This window comes from Scomber scombrus, chromosome 24 (genome assembly GCF_963691925.1).
Source record: "Scomber scombrus chromosome 24, fScoSco1.1, whole genome shotgun sequence".
Lineage (NCBI taxonomy): Eukaryota > Metazoa > Chordata > Actinopteri > Scombriformes > Scombridae > Scomber > Scomber scombrus.
In genome coordinates this window covers 16,235,764-16,257,480 of record NC_084993.1, presented here as the reverse complement: position 1 = coordinate 16,257,480, position 21,717 = coordinate 16,235,764, and the positions used below count along the sequence as shown (strand labels likewise).

The window sequence follows — 21,717 nt, the reverse complement described above, 5'->3', positions numbered from 1 at the left end:
CTTCTCCCGGTGAGCAGCGAGCGCACTGGGTGGTGGAGGCTATAGCTTTGGCGTACATGAGCAGGGGTCTGCAGCCGCAGGCGGGTTTGCGTGCACACTCTACCCGTGGGATGGCCACATCCTGGGCATTTAGGGGAGTGTCTGTTCAGGCCATTTGTTCAGCAGCGAGTTGGTCCTCACCTCTGACTTTTGTTCGGTTCTACATGCTGGACGTGCCAGGACCGCGCTAGCCACGCGGAACCCAGGGACCCTCCCCACTGGCCTACCGGGGAGCTACCATATCCCATAGCGAGACACCAAGTGAATATTATGAAGAAGAACGTTTGGTTATCTAACATAACCTCAGTTCATAGAGTAATATGAGCGAGGTGTCTTGCCAGACGAGAATAGGTTTGCTTATTGAATTAAGGGAGTGTTATCCACGCACACTATATATAGTAGGTGGGACTACTGGGTGCGGCGGATGAACACCTTTCACCGGCCAATCAAGGTTGGCGGATTGAGATAATTGCTTCTATCAGGGCTGCAGTAGGCTGCATCCCATAGCGAGACACCTCACTCATATTACTCTAAGAACTGAGGTTATGTTAGATAACCAAGCGTTTCTGCCAGGTACTAAGAAGAATTTTGGCTTCTAATCACTGATTCTAGCTCCTGCTTCCTAAATGCTTGACATAGTGGTTTGCTTGACCATCCCTGACTTACAGCAGAATATATATTTTCCTTTATGTTAAATGATGGGTTCACAATCTTTTCAAGGATTGTTGATTTTTGCCACATCACTTGCATTGTAATTTCATGATGAAGAGATCTTCTTATGGTTAGTATGAACAGGAGGAATGATTACAGCAAGAAAAACAGGTTTTATTGTTTATTTGGGTTTGTGACTGTTGTGTTAAGATGCATTTCAAAAAATGCGAGCGAGTCCTTTTAAGTTCCTGTTGTGGAGGCTAAATGAATCCTGTGGTTCAAATTAAACCATTCATAAAATGAACAGGACATCATTTAAACAACTACAGTAAAGTGATCATGTGGGCCTCTGTTTGATTGCAGCTTTGCTTCAGCCCTGACTGTATGATGTGTTTCAGCCACCGCTCTGTCTCCAGTAGAAAGTCTCTATGTGAAACCAGGAGAAATTAATATGTTATCCTACCTCCATATGCAGATTAAGACATCTCCATGTTGTTTTGTCTTGATTTAGTCAGACAAAGAACGTTTAGCTGTGTGGACATCACATGCACGCTCAGGTGGGTAATGTTTTATATGTGAGTACTCTCATCTCATATCTCCCTCGCTCTCCCCCGTTATGGTAGGGGATTATCATTGAAGGCAGCTGTTACATAACAGCAACACACACACACACACACACACACACACACACACACACACACACACACACACACACACACACACACACACACACACACACACACACACACACACACACACAGTAAGGAAAAACACAGTCATAGTAGAGTTGTTTAGAGGCAGAGAGCAGAGAATGGACAGAGGGGTGGATCAGAGAAAAGCAGTTTTAAATTGTAGGAAAGAGAAAACTAAAAAAAACAAACTCTTAGCTTTCCTTATTTACAAATACATCTTGACATTAGCTTGTAGGCTTGACTGATACCAGATTTTTATGGCCGATACTAATACTAATATTTGAGAATATATAAAAAACATGGTAATGATATACTGACCCGAAGTAATGTCATGCATAAACACATAATAGAAACAACATTTTTTGATGAAGTTGATTTAAATTTGGATCTTTTTGTGTTTGTGATCAAGACAGTGGGACATTTTATTGTGTAAAACATAACCAATATTTTGGACGATGTGTAGACCAGCACAGTGTAACTCAAAAAGCTACATACATGTGAATGCATGTACTGTCTTAATGCATGTACAGTCCAGCCTGTCTGTATTTTGACAAACATGTTTTGCTGTTCAGGCTCTGTGCTTAAGCACATTCAGTTTGAAATAAATTAATGGATACTACCATCTCAGCTTCAATTTGAGTAGGTTTATATCAGTATAGAAAGCTCATACGTAGCTCATAGCTGATTGAGAGTTGCCATTTAGATTTGGATTTGTAGCTGTGCGTCAATATGAGGAGTAAAGAGGTGACCATGCAAGTGAAGAAAAGAAGAAAGAAGAAAACATGAAAAGAAATGACAGAGTTCTACAGACTGTCAGACACTGTGACAGCCCATTGCATTGTTTAACACAGGGCTGCTTTTGGTCTGAATGTAGACTGAAGTTAAAAAATTAAATCTGAGACTTTAATGTGGTATCCATTACTTTATTTCAAACTAAATGTGATAAAGCACAGAGTCTGAAGAACAAAAAATGTGGAAGTGCCCAAATACTTACTGTCTATACTGTATGTATTATCCCATTTACGATTAACTTCTTCATGCATCCTGGGTAGCTTGCATAACTATCCTATCTAAAAAAAAAAAATCCAAAAGCAAATACATCCTAGAAGCTTAAGGGACTCACTACAATCCAGTTACTCAGAGTAATGCATATGTCTCATCAAGTATACTAACTCTAAAATCGTTCTTCCTGTCTCATTTAGCGACAGGAACAAAACAGCATCAGGAATTAAACACATATGTGTATGCAGAAGGCATTGTGCTGTAGTGGCATGTATGTGGTCCCTGATTAAGATTCAGTGATCTATATGTGTGAGAGAACTGTCTGTTAGAATCATCTGTGTGATTTTGTTAGCTGATTGATAGTTGTTAGTTAGCTAATATTGTTGCAACTAAACTGCTGAAGTAAAGAAGTTATTATTTTCTGGTGCTTTATCAAACAGCATCAGGTGCATTACTTACTCTCTGGGCTAGAGTGCTGCAGACCCTGGATGCATGTAGCAGAGAAAACTCTCTGCAATCAGATGTTGAGTAGTTAGTAGTTGAATATTTTAAATCTGGCTACCTGACAAGTATAAATGCATATATGCTTCAGGCTTTCTTTATCTTATCTTACTGAATAATTGACCAGTGTCTTGAGAATAGGGAAGTTCAGACACACTGATGCAAAAGGTATTACTTGATTTCCTTCATCAAATATGGGTGTAACAGTATGAGTGGTGTTATATTCCAAGAAGCTCGACATTGAATCACTTTTTGATTTTTGGTTTCCTGACTCAGGCAACCATTCAGCCTCTCTTTTACTTTATAACATCAACTGGCTAAAGTGCAGTTATACCCAACATAGTGAGACTGTCACACCTTCACGGTTGAGTTTAACCACTGGGTGTGTAGGTGGTACAGATTTACTGGTTGTAGCTCAGCAAGTTTGACAGCAAGGACAGAAGCAGATTATCCCTGGTCTGAACATTTGTTTGAAAGCCACTGTGAAAAAGTGTAATGTCAGCTGGCCTGAAGTCCTCACTGTTATAAATATATATATTTAAAGACATTGCATTTCAGCTCTGACTATAATGTGGTTATCTGCAGTATGTGGTTCATTGAAAGCGTATCATTGCGGTGATGGCCCCTGACCTTTTTGACAGAGCATTAGGAGACAGAGTGCTTGTCTGTTGAATGTCAGCAGTGGGATTATGTGAACATTGGAGGTTTCAGTACGCTGATGATTCTCTATGAGCCGACTTCCTGTTAGTCCGTATGGTGGTTTCAGTAGCAGAGTTCTCATACAGTAAAGCTGTTCACACTTTTATCCTGCATCGGTCTGATCTGATGTCTTGTGCTGTATGATATTATATTCTCCTTTATACACTGTCAAAATCAGTATGTCAACAGCAACAAAACCCTTACACGACATGTTTTGTGTTGCATTTTACTTCATTATGGTCTCATCAGTTGTATTGTGTTAGGTTAGTTTGTGATGGTATGGTCTGCAGCAATGTGTTGTGTGGCCCTGACTCATTCTGTTTCTTGTAAGTTCTGTGGAACAAATAGAAACAAACATCTGCAGGCCACACATTCTGTCACTTAATGCGGTCTGGCTAATTGTAATCACCAGCCTTTGCGTGCCTGAGTTCTCGTCTGAGTTGTCTGCTGCAGGAAACAAGCAACAGCTATTTAATACCGGGCTGGTGGATCATAAAAAAAAGCTTCCACAGTGAAGAAGTGTTCATGATTTTACAGTTAGCAGCAGTTTAGACTGTAGTTTCAAACCTGTTGTCTCATGGTTAGGGTTGAGTTCAGTTTTTTGTTGTTATAGTGAACTGTTGATTCAACATTTTATACACAGAGTTGCTTGTTATATTATATCCACCACATTTGCAATCAGGACAGTAAGTTTTTGGACAGTTCCACATTTTTTGGTCTTCAGGCTCTGTGCTTCAGCACATGATACAAATAATGGATACTACATTAAAGTCTCAGCTTTTACTACTTATTATTACCTTTACATTTAATTTCCAATATATTGCCTTAAAGTTCAAAATCATTTCATTCCATTTTTATTCTACTTATTTTTTATTTAATATACATTAGTACTTTGTATGGCCTTTGTTTGAGGTGAATTTTTGTCATGTTGTGGTTAAGAAAGACTGCTTTCTCATTTTATCTTTAGCTCACATTTCTGCTACTGTTAGCATAAAACACATCCTTTCAGATTCAGCAAACCCTACACAACCGTGCACAATAAGAAAATCTCATTAAGTTGTGGGAATGAGTATAGCTGAACCCAGTACCCCCCAATCTCAGGGACTAAGAACTTCATCAGCAACAATAAAAGTTAATTTGGTGCTTTTGTATTTGCATTGCCCCTGCATATCAAGAACCATGACTGATAAATTGTAAAACATCAGCCTTGTTTGAGATGTAATTTTGAGATGCACAACAACACTGTCATCAATTTGTATTTTACTGTTTTGCAACTGCAATGTTTGAGTAAATGTTGGAAAAGAGATGTGTAGAAATGAGAAGCAGGATTAAAAGCATTATAAAGGGCAAAGTGATAATGAGTATTATATTTTAAATATATTTTAGTGTGTAAAACATAAGATAATAAGCATTTCTATTTAGTTTCAGTTTTTCATCACTCTTTCTTCCCTATTTCTCTCATATGCGGTATTTGTGCTTTTTTGCTTTTTTCATGGTATGTTAATCGATTTAGATTGGTTGAATGAAGCAGAAGTACTTGACCAACACAGAAAACACTTAAGGCAGGAAACAATGTCGGCCTAAAGACAAGTCCCCTTAAACCTGTGATTCATGTAATGGAGTCTAGCTGCATGCACCTTTTAGATCGTATGATTGGCAGAAAAAATACTTAACTTTGCAGGTTTAAAGGAGGACTGTTTGGCCATGTGCTGACCTGGGAAATTTTAAACATAACCGAGACAAAATATTCATAAAGACGTGTTTTTAATTACCGATTATTAGCACCAACCCCATGTCAGCTTAACCCAAGCCCGGCTCTGTTGTGAGGGCTGGATGCCAAGTTAGGTAGTTAGCCTGGATGCTAGCTTTGGGAGGCTCAGCAGGCAGGATCCTTGACAAACCAGGCCAGGGGAGCTGCTGAACATTCAATACACACATTGAGGTGTAGAACAAGAAGAAATGTGAACATAGTGTGGTTGTGGTGGTTGCTTTCCATTCACCATGGTCGGCTTGTTTATAGAGCAGTATTAGGGTTATTGTGACAGCTTTAATTCCACACTGTTTTCATGTCTGCAAGTACAAACATCAGACAGCGGTGGTACCAAAGTTTCTTTCAGTGTGGGAATGTGGTGGATAGTTTGAAGCAGGTATGTGACTGGGAAACATAGTGAGGCAGCAGCAGAGGGGCGTGTCACAGAATTATGGTTCTGTATTGTTGGAACCGAATCCTCTTGACTAAGATTTCAGTTTTCCGAGTAGTAGCTGCAACTGTCTGAACTGAAATAAATTTGTCACAAACCGGAAAACAAAGGTCCAGTTGCTAGCTTTTTTGATGCTTTCAACTTCATCTTCCCTTTAATTCTTTATTGACGTATGCAGCACTCTGTGGTGGCCTGGGCTGTTATGAATAATGAAATGGCAAATAAGCAGTGGTTTGAATTTGTTGAAAGCTCTGAAGAGCAAACTGTAACTGAAATAATTTAGTCACACATATTGTCAATAATGAATCTCCATGTTGAATAACTGTCCGTGTTATAGTAATTACTGCACTCACATTTATGGTAGTGCTTCAGTTTCCATGTTCTTATAGTCATGACACTGTATGAGTATAAATAAACACTCTGAAAGAAGAACAAGTGAATCAATCAAACATGTTGAGGGAACCACTGAAGGGGTAACTGGTTGATACCACTTACTATGACTTGACTGACTTTGAACAGCAGCACTGCACCAGAGATCCATTTATCTAATTAAATAACTGTTTTTTTAATTAAACATGGGAACAACTGACCAATTTAATTTGTTTCAATGATAATTTTCTATTTTAGTATTTAGTCATTCTATATTTCTTCAAAGGATTATTTTTTATTAGTAAGGTTTTTGGGAACAATGTGGTCTTTTGATGTTATCATTTATGGAACTACATAGATTTTATTAACAGAACAGCCTATTTGCTCCTTCAGCATTTCTAAAGGAAGACTGAAGAGAAGGAGAGGAGCTGGAACATCATCTCATACTGGCTTTTACAGTCTCCTTGTTGCATGGATATTAGAACGTCATCTGACCTGCTATCTGACCTTTTTACCAGACAGGGAATAGACACTGCTATGTTCATCACTCAGTCATATCTTATCAGAAGCCACATAACATTTGTCATACATCCCATATTCTATCACACTTGAAGACAAAATGGATTTATTTTTCCAGCGTCATTTCCGTCGTCGCCAACAAAGACAGAAGCATGCTGCTGCTGTCCGTCAGCCTGGTCCTGCAGTTCCAACCAGTAAAGCCAGGAGGCGCTCTAGTGTTGGTCTACCCTCTGTAGCATTGCTGCAAAGCAGACGCTCCTCTGTTGGTTTACCTCCAGTTTGTAATGATCAGCGCAGACGCCCCAGTGTTGGCTTACTGGTGGCCAGTGGACAGAGGCGACAGTCCATTATAGACACAGGATTATCAAGGACAAGTGAACAAGTGGAAGACCTTGGAAGAGGAGCTCATAGAGCAGATGTAGCCACCAAGAGAGGAGGGAGGACAGTTCAGTATACAAATCACCATGCACGTCGTCCCTCTGCCACCGTCTCCTGTGTACATCGAGGTCTGGCGGTGCGATATAGAGGCCCTTCCAAAGTAAAATCCATTGAACCTCATTTACTTGGATCCTCTATGTTACTTGCGAGTGTAGTCCAGATGGGCAGAGGAGGGAAAGAGAAGGAAAAGGAAGAATTAGATGTCTCTCTGTACTCCTGCTCTGAGTCAGATGGAGAGGAAGGGAGTGATGAAGAAGTGGAAAACAGAGCTGGTGGAATCAAAGATGTGAGGCCTACCTCTCAGATGCAGTTAACCCAGGCAGTTGTTGTGGAAAGCATTAAAGCCCGTCCCTTACTCCGCCCTCCTCGCTGTCTGAGACGGAACTCCTCCCACCTCCTCCCGTCAGACTCTGTCTATCGGAGCAGTGACACAAGTTATGGAGTTCATGGCCGATTTAATCACAGAAGGTCAAATCAAGTTCCCTGGACTTTAAATAAACCCATCCAGACTTCCACCACCAGCCCCAGTCTGTGTCAGCTGGCTTCAGCAGGTCTGAGCTCTGATCCTGGGGCTCCAGAAACAGACGTGCCCTCCTCTGGGTCTACACTCCATAAAAGCTGTTCTTCACCACTGGCGGGACCAGAGGGAATGATATACTATGATCCATATCTGGAATCATGGGAGAACTTCCTGTCGTATGTACACAAACACACACACACACACACACACACACACACACACACACACACACACACACACACACAGACACGCATGCCATATACACACACGCACGCACGCACGCACATGCGCACGCACACACGCACGCACGCACGCACGCACGCACGCACGTACACACACACGCACACACATGCAGAATAGCACAGTGTGCTTATACTTATACTGGCTTGAGCAAGAGAGTTGTTCTGGATGATCGGACACAGAATGGCATGCTTATGAGCAGTGAGCCTGGTCCTGACTCCAGAAATAGACCCTTTGTAGATGTGTGATAAAATACAAGGTCCACATGCTGGCCTTCTCTGGTGTTTTGAATAAAGTCCAGTACATCTTTCTTGTTGCACCACTACTCCCCTGTTCCTATCGACAAGGATAAATCCTTTCAATGGTTCAGGTTAAATGACAATTGTTCTTGACAAATCTTAACTCAAGCTCCACTTGGTCTTTCAGTTACATCTCATTGTCTTCATCATTTGGTGTAGTTTGCTCAGTTAACATTGAGATAATTCAATTGTTACCGGCCTTGGGAATAATGCATTACAAAGTTATGTTATTATTACTAACATTATTAGCATTACTGTAATTCCACTACTTTTTGCAGTAACTTGTAATGTAACTAAATAAAACTAAATTTAACTAATCTCACTTTTTCAAATTAAATTGTGCAATTACACTTGCTGAGATTTAAATGGGCTTTTTTTTGCAGAAGTTAGCAGACAAATGTTCACACAACACCAACACAACATTATCCAACCTCATCCTGTCTCAGAGCTGCGCTGTGAAGACCACGTCATTGTAGCCAACTTGGGGTGAAACATAAGCATTGTGTCTGGAGTTATAACATTATATATTGTAAATAATGCCTGTTACTGAACTGCTGCTAATATTCCTGGTTAGAATTGAGGATCTGCAGTAAAACCTGAAGCATACTTTTGAGTTGTCTATCTGCGTTTGTTGTGAAACTGGATTGAATTGAATTGATTTGGGGTTATGCGGATTGAACCCTGAGATTTTGGGACAACTTACACTTTCATGTTAAAAGTGAAAAAAGTTACTTTACCTAGTAACTAATTATTTCTATGAACAGTAATTCAGTTACTTTTTGAGAAGTTACTATTAACTGTGACTAATTAATAATTTTCAGTAACTTGTTACTTAATGTGACTCAGGTGTGGAATTTCAGTCACATGTAGCTGATGGTTGTATATGGATGGAGATGGTAACTCATTTCTTTGGTCTTAGATGTCCTCTTCCCAGTGGATGCTGTAAGTGGTTTTGGTCTTTTAGTGTTTATTTATTCTGTTGTTCAAGGCCCTTTTATCAATGTAATGTTCCCCACAGCTGTCACATCGGATGTCTCGATGATGTCATAGACCAGTCCAGTCTTCCTCTGGGGGTCCTTTCGTTAGGATGTACAGCACGTCAGAGGGTCCTACTGGGATACTTCTGGTGGTCCCTGCTGATTTAGCAGAGTCTGTTCTGGTCTTAAATTGGGGTAGGGGTTTCATCATCTGAATAAATGACTCCCCTGAATGTACTTTTGTCTTGTAATGACAACTGAGTACATTCCATCTACCGGGTGAACTTTTAGTTAATATTTTTTTTAATCAAACTACATTTCCATGGTCAGGAATGAACTTTCATGTCACGCAAATACTGTTTCAGAGGATTGTTTTGTTTAGGCCCTGAGTCAAGTTTGCCCAGGTTATATACAGTATGGTATATGGTTTATATTCTGACTACCAGTTTCATTTATTTAGACTTTGTTTATGAGAAATCACATTTCATTTGTGATTTTGGTGGACGGTTAAGAATACTACATTACCCATAAGCCTCAGGTGTCATTGCATTCAAAGTTCAATGCAGTTAAGTTATTGCAGGTAGTTTTTTTATTCATTCAAAAGTGTCTCAAATTAAAACCAAAAGGACTTACACTGCAGATTGTAAACTCAAATTTGTCAACACTATAATCTTTAGGTTTTGCTTGACATTAGTGGCACATATGACCAAACACAGTCTTGTACCTTCCACTTTTCAAAGAACTAGATATTTTGTAATGCAGGTGTTCCTGTTTTTATATTTCCTGTTTTTTTACTTCTTGAACTTCTTTTGCCCTAATGCTTGCATGACAAATAATTTGCTTAGTGAAGCATCAGGTCACATTGACACAGAAATGTATATGAATATTTATAGTGCCTTGATGATGATTTTGTATCAGAGTATCTTAAAAACTAAACCATTTTGTTGTGGATATTCATAGTCCACACTATCTTGTGGTGACCCTCTGACCTTTTCCATAGTGTTGTTAACAGGCAAAAATGTCAGCATAACACACAGGATATGTACAGTGAATCCGGAAAGTATTCACACCCCTTCACTTTCCCCACATTTTGGATTGTTACAACCTTATTCCAAAATGGATTAAATTCCTTTTTTCCTTCATCAATCTACACACAATACCACAATGAAGTGAAAAAGGTTTTTCTAGAAATGTTTACAAATTTATTAAAAATAAAAACCTGATACATCGCATGTACATAACATAAGTATTCACTCCCTTTACTCAGTACTTAGTTGAGGCACCATTGGCAGCGATTACAGCCTCAAGTCTTCTTGGGCATTAAGCTACAAGATTGGCACACCTGTATTTGGGGTATTTCTCCCATGCTTCTCTGCAGATCCTCTCAAGCTCTGTCAGGTTAGATGGGGAGCGTCGCTGCACAGATATTTTCAGGTCTTTCCAGAAATGTTCAATCGGGTTCAAGTCTGGGCTCTGGCTGGGCCACTGAAGGACATTCACAGACTTGTCGTGAAGCCACTCCCTCGTTGTCTTGTTTTGTCGTGTGCTTAGGGTCGTTGTCCTGTTGGAAGGTAAACCCTTGACCCAGTCTGAGATCCTGAGTGCTCTGGAGCAGGTTATCATCAATGATCTCTCTGTCATTCATCTTTCCCTCGATCCTGAATAGTCTCCCAGTTCCTGCCCCACAGCATGATGCTGCCACCACCATGCTTCACCGTAGGGATGGTATTAGCCAGGTGATGAGAGGTGCCTGGTTTCCTCCAGACGTGACGCTTGGCATTCAGGCCAAAGAGTTCAATCTTGTTTTCATCAGACCAGAGAATCTTGTTTCTCATGGTCTGAGAGTCCTGTAGGTGCCTTCTGGCAAACTCCAAGCAGCCTGTCTTTGCCTTTTACTGAGTAGAGGCTTCCGTCTGGCCACTCTACCATGAATGCCTGATTGGTGGAGTGCTGCAGAGATGGTTGTCCTTCTGGAAAGTTCTCCCATCTCCACAGAGGAATGCTGGAGCTCTGTCAGAGTGACCATCAGGTTCTTGGTCACCTCCCTGACCGGATCCCTTCTCCCACGATTGCTCAGTTTGGCTGGGCAGCCAGCTCTAAGAAGAGTCCTGGTGGTTCCAAACTTCTTCCATTTACGAATGATGGAGACCACTGTGCTCTTCAGGACTTTCAATGGTGCAGAAATTTTTTTTATACCCAGAACTGTGCCTCGATACAATCCTGTCTCGGAAGTCTACAGACAACTCCTTTGACTTCATGGCATTCTGCTCGGACATGCACTGTCAACAGTTGGAGCTTATATAGACAGGTGTGTGCCTTTCCTAATCATGTCCAATCAATTGAATTTACTACAGGTGGACTCCAATCAAGTTGTACAAACATCTCAAGGATGATCAGTGGAAACAGGATGCACTTGAGCTAAATTTTGAGTGTCATAGCAAAGGATGTGAATACTTATGTACATATTTCAGTTTTTTATTTTTAATACATTTGCAAGAATTTCTAAAAAAACTTTTTCGGTGTGTCATTGTGGGGCATTGTGAGTAGACTGATGAGAAGGAATTTAATCAATTTTGGAATATGGCTGTAACATAACAAAATGTGGGTGAAGGGGTGTGAATACTTTCCGGATTCACTGTACTGTATGTTATCTGCTAGCAGGCAGATAGTCTGAAAGGTTCCTTCAGTACATTCAAGTTCCCATGATGATACATATTTTGGATCTGAGTGACTTCATGACGTTTCCTTTAGCACAGCTGTTACCGGCTGGCCACTGGCTCTCTGGGGTATAGTACTGGCCAGACTAGCTGCAAGATTAGCTCTTTTCCATCCCTTGTTCTGCCTATTTAATATTGTGACATGTTAATGGTAGCAAATACTTAAAAAACATAAATGATCTGATAATGATCTATTTTATTTAGTTGTGAAGGGTAATAGTTCAGTATATGTACTGAGCAGGACAGTTGAAAAATATACTTTATTTTCAAAAACTCTATATCTAACAACTCTAACAACAGTAAACAAAGTTGTGTGGGACAGCCCTGGCAATGTCCTGTGAATTATTTTTTCACAAACATTACATTTTGAACAGTTTATTTAACTGGACAATAAATTATTATTGATGACAAAATATAAGTTAGTTAGTTAGTTTATCAAAAACCTGCCATCTTTAATAAGTAAACTGATACAGTGGCTGAGAGTAAAAACACTGTTCCAAGGGAGGGTGGCATGGGGAGTATCTGAAGCAGCTTACTTATATAGTGCTTTTCTAGTCTTTTTGACTACTTGAAGCACTTTTACACTACATGCCACATTCACCCATTCACACACATTCATACACTGATGGCAGGGGCTACCACACAGGGTGCCAACCTGCTCATCAGATGGAAGCTATCATTCACAAGCAATTCAGGGGTTAAGTATCTTGCCACACATAGACCGGCTGGAGGAGCCGGGAAACGAACCGCCAATGGGTGGATGACCGCTCTACCTCCTAATCCACAGCCGCCCCAGTAAGGAACCTCTGTAATGGTGCTCCCTAATAGTACCTCAGTCTAAACTTTTGACAATTTTAATTGCTTTCATTGGGCAGAATTATGGAGCCTGGGACCAACTGTTTCATATAGTAAGGGATCTCAGAGATGACACAGTGCTGTGCTGAAAGTATATCCACATATCTTAGTCCAAGATAAAAATAAAACCTTATTAAATCCAAATGATACACTGTGACGGTGTACACTGGATGAGAATGGCATGAGTATTTATTCCGTTAAATCCAGAACATGACTTAAATTTAAAGCACAAATTACTAAACTGTGAGTACAAATTGGGTATTTCTTTCTCCATGGCCCCTCCCAGTTTCTGTACAGACAAGGTATTACACTCTATGTTAATGTCTTAATTGGTATATTCTACTCTGCTGACAAGCCATGACCTTAGCTTGCTTTGTAGCTGGCTAACAAGGGGACTACTTAAGTAACAGATAAACTGTGTGTCTTGTAGTGTCTGTCAGTGAGAGAAATGATTGTACCATTGGTCATTTACTCACCAGATCTTGATTTTTGTTTTTGTGAATATCAATAAGAGACTGATTATTTAAATATAAGTTTATCAAGCGGCTATACAACTCAGCTATGGTGTTGTTGAGTCATGAGAAGAGGTAGGGGACTGTAGTGGCTAGCTTAATGTAGCAAAAACAGACTACTGTCAGGCTCATTTAGGTTGAACAAAAAGGTGAAATGTGGGGGCTTATTATGATGAAAGTAATGTATTTTACACACAAAGATCGTCAACACTGTAACAGAGCCACAAATGCTGACTGGGCTCTGCTGTTAGCAGTCAGCTGTGATTCTTTCACAGAACTCACAGTTATTAGACTAGAGCGTTACCAGTGGACACTTTACACAGTAGCAACACTGGTAATAAAATAACTCAAATATCGTCTTACTTTCCGTTACTTCAATGTCTTGTTTTTATCAGATGACATAAAAGTGATACTGATTAATCTGTAATAACTGAGAATTGACCCGCTGATGGTCTGGTCAGGTTTTTATTTTTAAAGTACCATCTCAAATGTCAAAATAGAGGAGACATGTGATAAACGTCACCATGATTTATATGACAAAAAAACAAACACTGCACAGTTTTGCAGCTACTGGGACTTCATAGCTCACAGAGATTTACAGATTGTTACTTTCATGTCTTATCCAGGTTCATAGCAGTCAGAAAAAAATTACAAGTGATACAAATGTCACATTTAATAGATGTGAAAGAAACTCTGCTTCATCTTAGTTCTCAAACCAATGATAGCTACTAGGGTAATTGCTATTCCTTGTTGCTGGTTACTAACTGTCCTACAACAAAATGGCTCTTTATGCAAGGAATCCCACAAGACTTCCAATTAAACCTGAGGAAGCATCGTGTTTAAAATATTCAATATGCAACATATGTTACAGATGTGGTCAAAAATATATATATATTCTTGATCAAGCTACAGTTCTCTCAGGTTTGATGGGTGCTGTCTTTGTCCTGCTAGTTTCAGCTTTTCCCACAGATTTTCAATTGAATTCAGACTCACAGCGGCCCACCCACGTTTTCTTCTCATCTATTTTTGAGTGTTTTTTGAAGGTATGTTTTGGGTCATTATCCTGCTCGAAGACCAATGACCTGCAACTAAGGCACAGTTTTCTGACACTGGGCTATATGTTTTGCTCCAAACTGTCTCGATAGTCTTCTGATTTCATTGGTTTCATTGTTAAAGGGTTTTTTTGTGGCATGAGAGAGTTTTTCTTATCTGAATCAAATTTTTTATTTGTGATATTAAATAAAACTGACTTGACCTAAATGTTTTCAAACCCAATAGCCTCCAGCTTCCATTATCTGTCAGAGAAAGCAGGATCATAATTCAGTTGTTGGAATTCGGTAGGAGCATGTTTGGTAATTATCAAAGATAATAATAAATAATTAAAAGAAATGTATTCAAAATGTTATCATTAAAATTAATTAATAATACGGGGCACCACCCAGACACTGGGACCAACAACCAAACAAAAAGGGTGGTCTCATAAACTTTTTCACTTAAAGCTTCTAACATCTAGGATGTCAGCACCATCAAACGAATGGTGAAGGGTTGGATCGGAGCACTATTAATCAGCCACCTATCACAATAAATGTGTGCAATAATGACAGAAGAACTTCTCTTTAATAATGTGTATTAATTAACACAAGAATTAACAAAGTCAATAATAATGAATCAATAACAAACACTATTCTACCTGCTGCAGTTGGTAAGAAGGTATCAGATACGCCAGGCTGGCACTAACAGGCTCTGGAACAGGTTCTACCCTGAGGCCACTAGGATCCTAAATGAGGTCACTGCCTAAGACTGGCCCCTTCCCAATCATACACATATATACTTACTATTCCTATTCTATTTAAACTCTTTTTTTTTAGCATAAAGTGAAGGAAATGGTGGGATTACATTTCACTGTGATTGTACTTTATCAGATTACATGTGATAAATTAAGTTGAAATGGTAGCTGTGGCTCAGTGGGCAAGATACTTAACCCCAAATTGCTCCTGATGGCTATACAAATGGTGGAATGAATGTGTGTGAATGGTTAGTCTCCTCCTGATGAGCAGGCTGGCACCCTGTGTGGTAGCTCCTGTCATCAATGTATGTGAGTGTGTGTGAATGTGTGTGAATGTGACATGTAGTGTAAAAGTGGTCAAAAAGACTAGAAAAGTGCTACGTATAGTCCATTTACCATTTACTATTTAACCAAACTGGTCAGGCCTTGCAAGATATATTTCTACTAATGTTTGCCCTGTTCTACCCTATGTTTCTCCAGGAAAGCGATAGCCAAGTCTGGCTTGCACCATCTGCCCTGTCAGCCCAGTACATCATCTCTCAGCAGAACAGACCCAGAAGCAAGTATCCGCAGTACTGTGGACTGGACTGTGAGTCTGAGTAAACACACACACACACGATCTGTGCAATACCTCTGTCCTTAGCCTTGTTTGTTATTGCTAGTATGTCAAGCTTAATTCCTGATGTTTGTGTTCATACAAAGCTTTTTAAAAGCTTAGTATTTCAGAATAAATAACAAACCCCAAGTTGACTGGAACATTTTTGTGCTAAGGAATTAACACCAACACCATATGTGTGTGGCAATGAGAGAGCATTATAAAACAAGTGATTTAAGTGTATGTCCCCCTTTAAGCTTCCCTTTGGTATCTGTGTGTTTGTCTTTGTAGGAGTTGGCTCTTTATGGAGATCATATCTGGTTTGAGACAAATGTGTCTGGAGACTACTGTTATGTGGGAGAACAACACTGTATTGCCAGAGCACTGGTTAGTATCACACTGATTATGTCTCTGTCTCTGCTCTGTGTTCTCAACATTATTTCCAACAAATTACAGTCATAAGGAGATATTTTGAATTGTGTCTGGGTAAAACATGGTGCTTCAGTGTATCGGAAAGAATGTTTATGTTTGCATTACATGCATTCTTATACACCAGCATCTGCCAAATGTTCACTGACAACATTTTACAGCCAGATATTCCTTCAGTATCTGTACTAACTAAACAACTGAAGTATTTGTAAAAGAGACTGATCATCCAAATTACAAACAGTATCTGGTTGTTAATGGAATTTAGAGTGTGGTAGTCCCTGTATCGAAACATGTGCCATCTCTGCAGAATCATTGCCCTTGATACAGTACTATGCATAATCCATAGAATATAGGAACTACTTTTCACAAAGAAAAAGGCCTCTTCTACGAAATTAGCTGCAGTGGTTTAGCAGACCCTAGCAGAGAGCTGGATAAAAATAACACTAATAGCAGCATAAGAGTAAGGATTGAACACCAAATCAGTTGAGTATGGGCTAGGCCCTCCCAGAACCAGATGGGAAACATTGTAAAGGCACAGACTTTTATTCTGAACCTTGGGTGTGTAGCAAAATAATCTGAGCTCACTTACTGGGTTTCTGGAACTTTGGACAATGAATCACTAACTATTTTGATGATTGATCATTTAATTTTCCGAAAACAATGCCAAAAGCCTAACCCATCATCTGAAATGTGAATATTTTCTGGTTTCTGTAGTCTTCTATTACAATAAAAGATGGAAGGAGATGTTCAAAGATGTGAATGTCCTCCTTTCTCTGATCATCCACAGACACCTGCTCGATGACCTTTGACCTCCTCTCAGCAGATGCTGAGAATGGTATTGGTCAAATGTTCACAGACAGCTGATGTGTTCCTCCTGTCTCTTGTTTTGGGTCATTGCTGTTTCACAGCTGTCACATGTGATGTCATGACGATGCATACACCATCCCAGCTTTCCTCTCTGAGGGAGGGGTGCCCTGTTGTAGAGATTAAAATATTATTTTGTGAAACATACTGTACAGCAGAAGTTCTCAACAACAGGCCTGCTGTCAATTGCAACCAGGAACAAAAGTTTAAAATTCATTCTACAACTTTATAGGCTATTATAGACCATCCAGATGAGTCAAATCACATAGATATGTTTCAACATTACAATCTTTTTAGTGCCAAAGTCCCTCTTTTTGTTACTATACCTCTACTGCAGCTCAGCATGGAAACACTGTCCAAGGAAACACAAAGGGAAAATTTGATACTAAAAAAGAAAGTAAATGTGTCAGATACTTGATATTGCTAATTCAGACAGCTGAAGCTGAAAATGATCTTTAGATCAAGTTTTAATTGCATAAACCAGTCTTAATCTTAATGCAACTGTACCTGTGCTGCATTCGTCCTCATCACTTCGTGTCACCATGGTACCAACAACAACCATCCATCTCTACCATTTCAGCATTTAGCAATTCATGAAATTTGTGTGAAACCTCAGAGTTCTAATGAGAGCTCTGTGACAATACACTCTGGCCTAAGTAGATACAAAAACAAAAATCTAGTGCACAGTGATGCTCTAGTAATTCAGTCGTATATTTTTGCTCATGTCAGTTCATATCAAGGTCATACACACACACACACACACACACACACACACACACACACACACACGCAAAGTCATATGTCATACAGTTTCATGTCATATCATGTTGTGCTTTCAGTGAACAGTATTTCACATTTATTAGTACATGACTGATCCCTGGTGGTCAGAGGTGGAATTACGGTCTCATATTTTGTCCATTTAAGTAATCTCCTCCAATTGCTGACAGGCAGAACAGGAGTTACTAGATTATTTTTGTGGAATATATATATATGTATAATTTTACTTTTGTTTCTGTTGTTGTATACACTATGTGATCCAAATTAAATTAATGCTCTCTTTCTTTTTCTTTCTAGCAAAAGTCAGTCAGCCGAAGGAAGTGTGCTGCCTGTAAGATAGTTGTCCACACCATCTGTATAGAACAATTGGAGAAGGTAATTTCTTTGCCTGTATTCACAATACTTTTACCAAGCACACTGATCCAGTGAATTCAAATGATTTTCATCTTTTAAAGCCACTTCATGGAGACAAGACACACAATGCAGGTGTAAAATGGTGGTCATTATGGAGGGATAAAGGTGGAGAGGAGATGATTAAAGAAGGATGTTAAAAACGTTGTTCATGAAGGACAAGCAGTGATAGAAGGATTAAACTTTCAGTCCTCAAGGATGAGTTTAAGATCAGAGAGAAGTGAAAAGGAGGATTAGCTTAAACCCTCAGAGATGAGGTAAATCTAAAAATGTCATTTTATTTATTTTGCTCTGTTTTGTTTACTTTCATGCTGAAGCAGAGGGCAGCACAATGAAAAGAATGTACAGGTTGTCTTTAACCATCACTCCTGTCTAACCTGCAGTTTCCAAGCTCTAGAGCCATTCTGTTGGATGCTGCCCTGCCCCTCAATGACCCCAGCTTTAGAGTGAGATACACAAAACGCTTTCTGTCCTTCCTCCTCATCCTAACCTTCAATCTGACAAAAATGACTGGGGTTGGTGTCTGGACCTCTGTTCAATCAATTCATAATGAAACCAATACACACCATGAGATCAGTGTTTCTCTCAGGATCAGATGAGAATTGATTTAGTGCAAGAACCCAACAATAATCTCTATAGATTGAGTAAAATGTGCTGTGGCCACCTCAAACAATAACATCTTTGCAGTATACAGAGACACAGACAGAGCATGTATTCTGTAAAGGCAGCTTTGACATCAACAAGTTAAATTAATGATTCAAATCAGACTCTAATCCAGGTCAGACACACACCCTCTGAAAAATCTGTTCTTACATCATCATGACAGGGTAATTTCCTTTTTTCGTTTTCCATATATCACTTTCTCCTGTCTCATGGTCTTATGGATCAAAGTGGTGGAATTCATCTGACAGGTTTAAAGAGTGGGCTCTGTTGAGCTTAAAATCTCTGTGGAGGTTCTGGTACTAAGGCCACTGTCTGGAACAGTGAGGATGAGGCAACAAATAAAGATGAGGAATGGTCACAGAGACAAAGTCAAGGAGGAGAAAACTGCAGATAGCAAATATGTATGTGTCAGTCTTATCATACTGTCTTGATTTCTACACATGTTAACCTCAAGTTTTGGAACTAAGACCATGTTTAACATAGATATCCAACATCATAATGGAATGTAAATGACAGAAAATCACAAAAAGCTAAATAAACCCCCTTCAAGAAGTCAAAGACGCCCTGTGGATATCTAACGGAAGTTGTGTTTACATTGTTAAACCATCAAAACACTTCCAGTGTATCCTTGAGTTCTAACAAATGAATGTATGTATGCATTTCCTTCTCTATAAAACATTTGCAAAGCCCATTTTTAAAGTATTTTACACCCTAATTAGTATGATAAAATAACCTGCTCTATATGCTTTCCCCCCAAAAAAGTGCTATTGACATGACAGTGTTCAGCCTGGTTACCACAGATGTCTTGGGTGTCTTCTTTCTCTTTACTATTTACACTTCGTTATGAGAAATCATGGTGCCTTCTCTGGAGGTGGAGCTCATTTTCACTGCTATGTCACATAAGCATCTCTGAACCTTTTTGGCCTAACACTTCTCTCCTTAAAACACTGTCAATCTGCCAACCTAATCACTGGAAATTATCATGGTTCTGTAGATCTGCCCATGTTGTAACAGCTGTCTGTTCTAAAGGTTTTTCACATGATCTCTCATAGTAGCTTGTGTGTTGATCTATGTATTTCCATCTGTGTTCCTCTCTGCTCTTTGCTCTCCCACAGATTAATTTCAGGTGTAAACCGTCTTTCAGGGAATCAGGCTCTCGGAACATTCGAGAGGTGAGTTCTTAGTTTCTTTCTACATGTTGTTATTGGGGCTCAAACCAACAAAGAAATATCAGAAACGTAACTTTATTTTCAATTTGATCACATAATATAAATATAAATGTTAATATAAATACACTTATTTTTTATTCAAAAATGGTCATGGACTCAATATTCAAAAATGATGATTTGTGTAATTTGTGTGTTTCTAGCCCAATGTGGTGCGTCATCACTGGGTGCATCGGAGACGGCAAGAAGGCAAATGTAAACAATGTGGGAAGGTGGGTGGTAGTTATGATGTTTTTATAGTAATATAAAATAATAATATTATGAAATTTGAGTTCATGGCAGTGCTGTTGTATTGGATTGGATTAGATTGCACTCTAATAAAGTGCATGGTGAGTGTATGTATAGTGTCTAACTAAGATAAGATAAATGTATTGATCCCGCAGTGAGGAAAATTCATTGCTACAGCAGCTCAAAAAGATTGTGATATAAGAAAAAAACAAATGTATACAACAACATATAATATAGATATAATATATATATATATATATATATATATATATATATATATATATATATATATATATATATATATATATACACATATATAAACAAAAACTTTTGACCACAACTGTGTGTGTGTGGTCAAACGTTTACATACACTTGTAAAGAACACAATGTCATGGCAGTCTATTATTATTAAAGTCTAGTTATTTTTCTGTGATAGAGTGATTGGAACACATACTTCTTTGTCACAAAAATCATTCATGAAGTTTGGTTCTTTTATGAATTTGTTAAGGGTCCACTGCTGGGTCAAAATATACATACAGCAATGATAATATTTGGTTACATGTCCCTTGGCCATTTTCACTTCAATTAGGTGCTTTTGGTAGCCATCCACAAGCTTCTGGCAAGCTTCTGGTTGAATCTTTGACCACTCCTCTTGACAGAATCGGTGCAGTTAAGCTACATTTTTTGGCTTTCTGACATGGACTTTTTTCTTAAGCATTGTCCACATGTTCTCGATGGGGTTTAAGTCAGGACTTTGGGAAGGCCATTCTAAAACCTTAATTCTAGCCTGATTTAGCCATCCCATTACCATTTTCGATGTGTGTTTGGGGTCATTGTCCTGTTGGAACACCCAATCTTCGGGCTGATGATTTTAGGTTATCCTGAAGAATTTAGAGGTAATCCTCCTCCTTCATTATCCCATTTACTATCTGTAAAGCACCAGAACTTTCCTCCAGAAGGTCTTATCTTTGTCCATGTGATCAGCAGCAAACTTCAGTCGAGCCTTAAGGTGCCGCTTCTGGAGCAAGGGCTTCCTTCTTGCATGGCAGCCTCTCAGTCCATGGCGATGTAAAACACGCTTGACTGTGGACACTGACACCTGTGTTCCAGCAGCTTCTAATGCATTGCAGACCTGCTTTTTGGTGGTTCTCGGTTGACTCTTGACCACCCTGACCAATTTTCTCTCAGAAGCAGGTGATAGCTTGCGTTTTCTTCCTGATCGTGTCAGTGACACAACTGTGCCATGCACTTTATTCTTACAAGCAATTGTTTGCACGGTTGCTCCTGGGACCTGTAGCTGCTTTGAAATGGCTCCAAGTGACTTTCCTGACTTGTTCAAGTCAATTATTCGCTTTTTCAGATCTGTGCTGAGCTCCTTTGACTTTTCCATTGTAGCGTTTGTGGCCGAGTCTAATGATTGTATCAAATGAGCCCTATTTAAATGGGCTCAGAGAAGTCACCAGCTGTAGTCAATCATAATCACTCACAAGAATTTAAGAGGCCATGC

At 39.3% G+C, this 21,717-nt stretch overlaps 1 protein-coding gene across 2 annotated transcripts in view; it reads left to right on the top strand.

Moving 5' to 3' along the window:
• Positions 1 to 21,717, top strand: part of LOC133976396 (diacylglycerol kinase zeta-like) — a 103,286-nt gene that overhangs the window by 5,393 nt on the left and 76,176 nt on the right. Inside the window, exons 2-8 of one of the 2 annotated variants that reach the window (XM_062414597.1) lie at positions 6,548 to 7,807; positions 15,498 to 15,606; positions 15,904 to 15,999; positions 17,980 to 18,057; positions 18,477 to 18,539; positions 19,872 to 19,928; positions 20,126 to 20,194. In XM_062414597.1, coding sequence (XP_062270581.1) covers positions 6,774 to 7,807; positions 15,498 to 15,606; positions 15,904 to 15,999; positions 17,980 to 18,057; positions 18,477 to 18,539; positions 19,872 to 19,928; positions 20,126 to 20,194 — 1,506 coding nt within the window. In that variant the 5' untranslated portion in view covers positions 6,548 to 6,773. The remainder of the gene's footprint in view (positions 1 to 6,547; positions 7,808 to 15,497; positions 15,607 to 15,903; positions 16,000 to 17,979; positions 18,058 to 18,476; positions 18,540 to 19,871; positions 19,929 to 20,125; positions 20,195 to 21,717) is intronic. The other variant, XM_062414598.1, reaches the window with a different exon arrangement.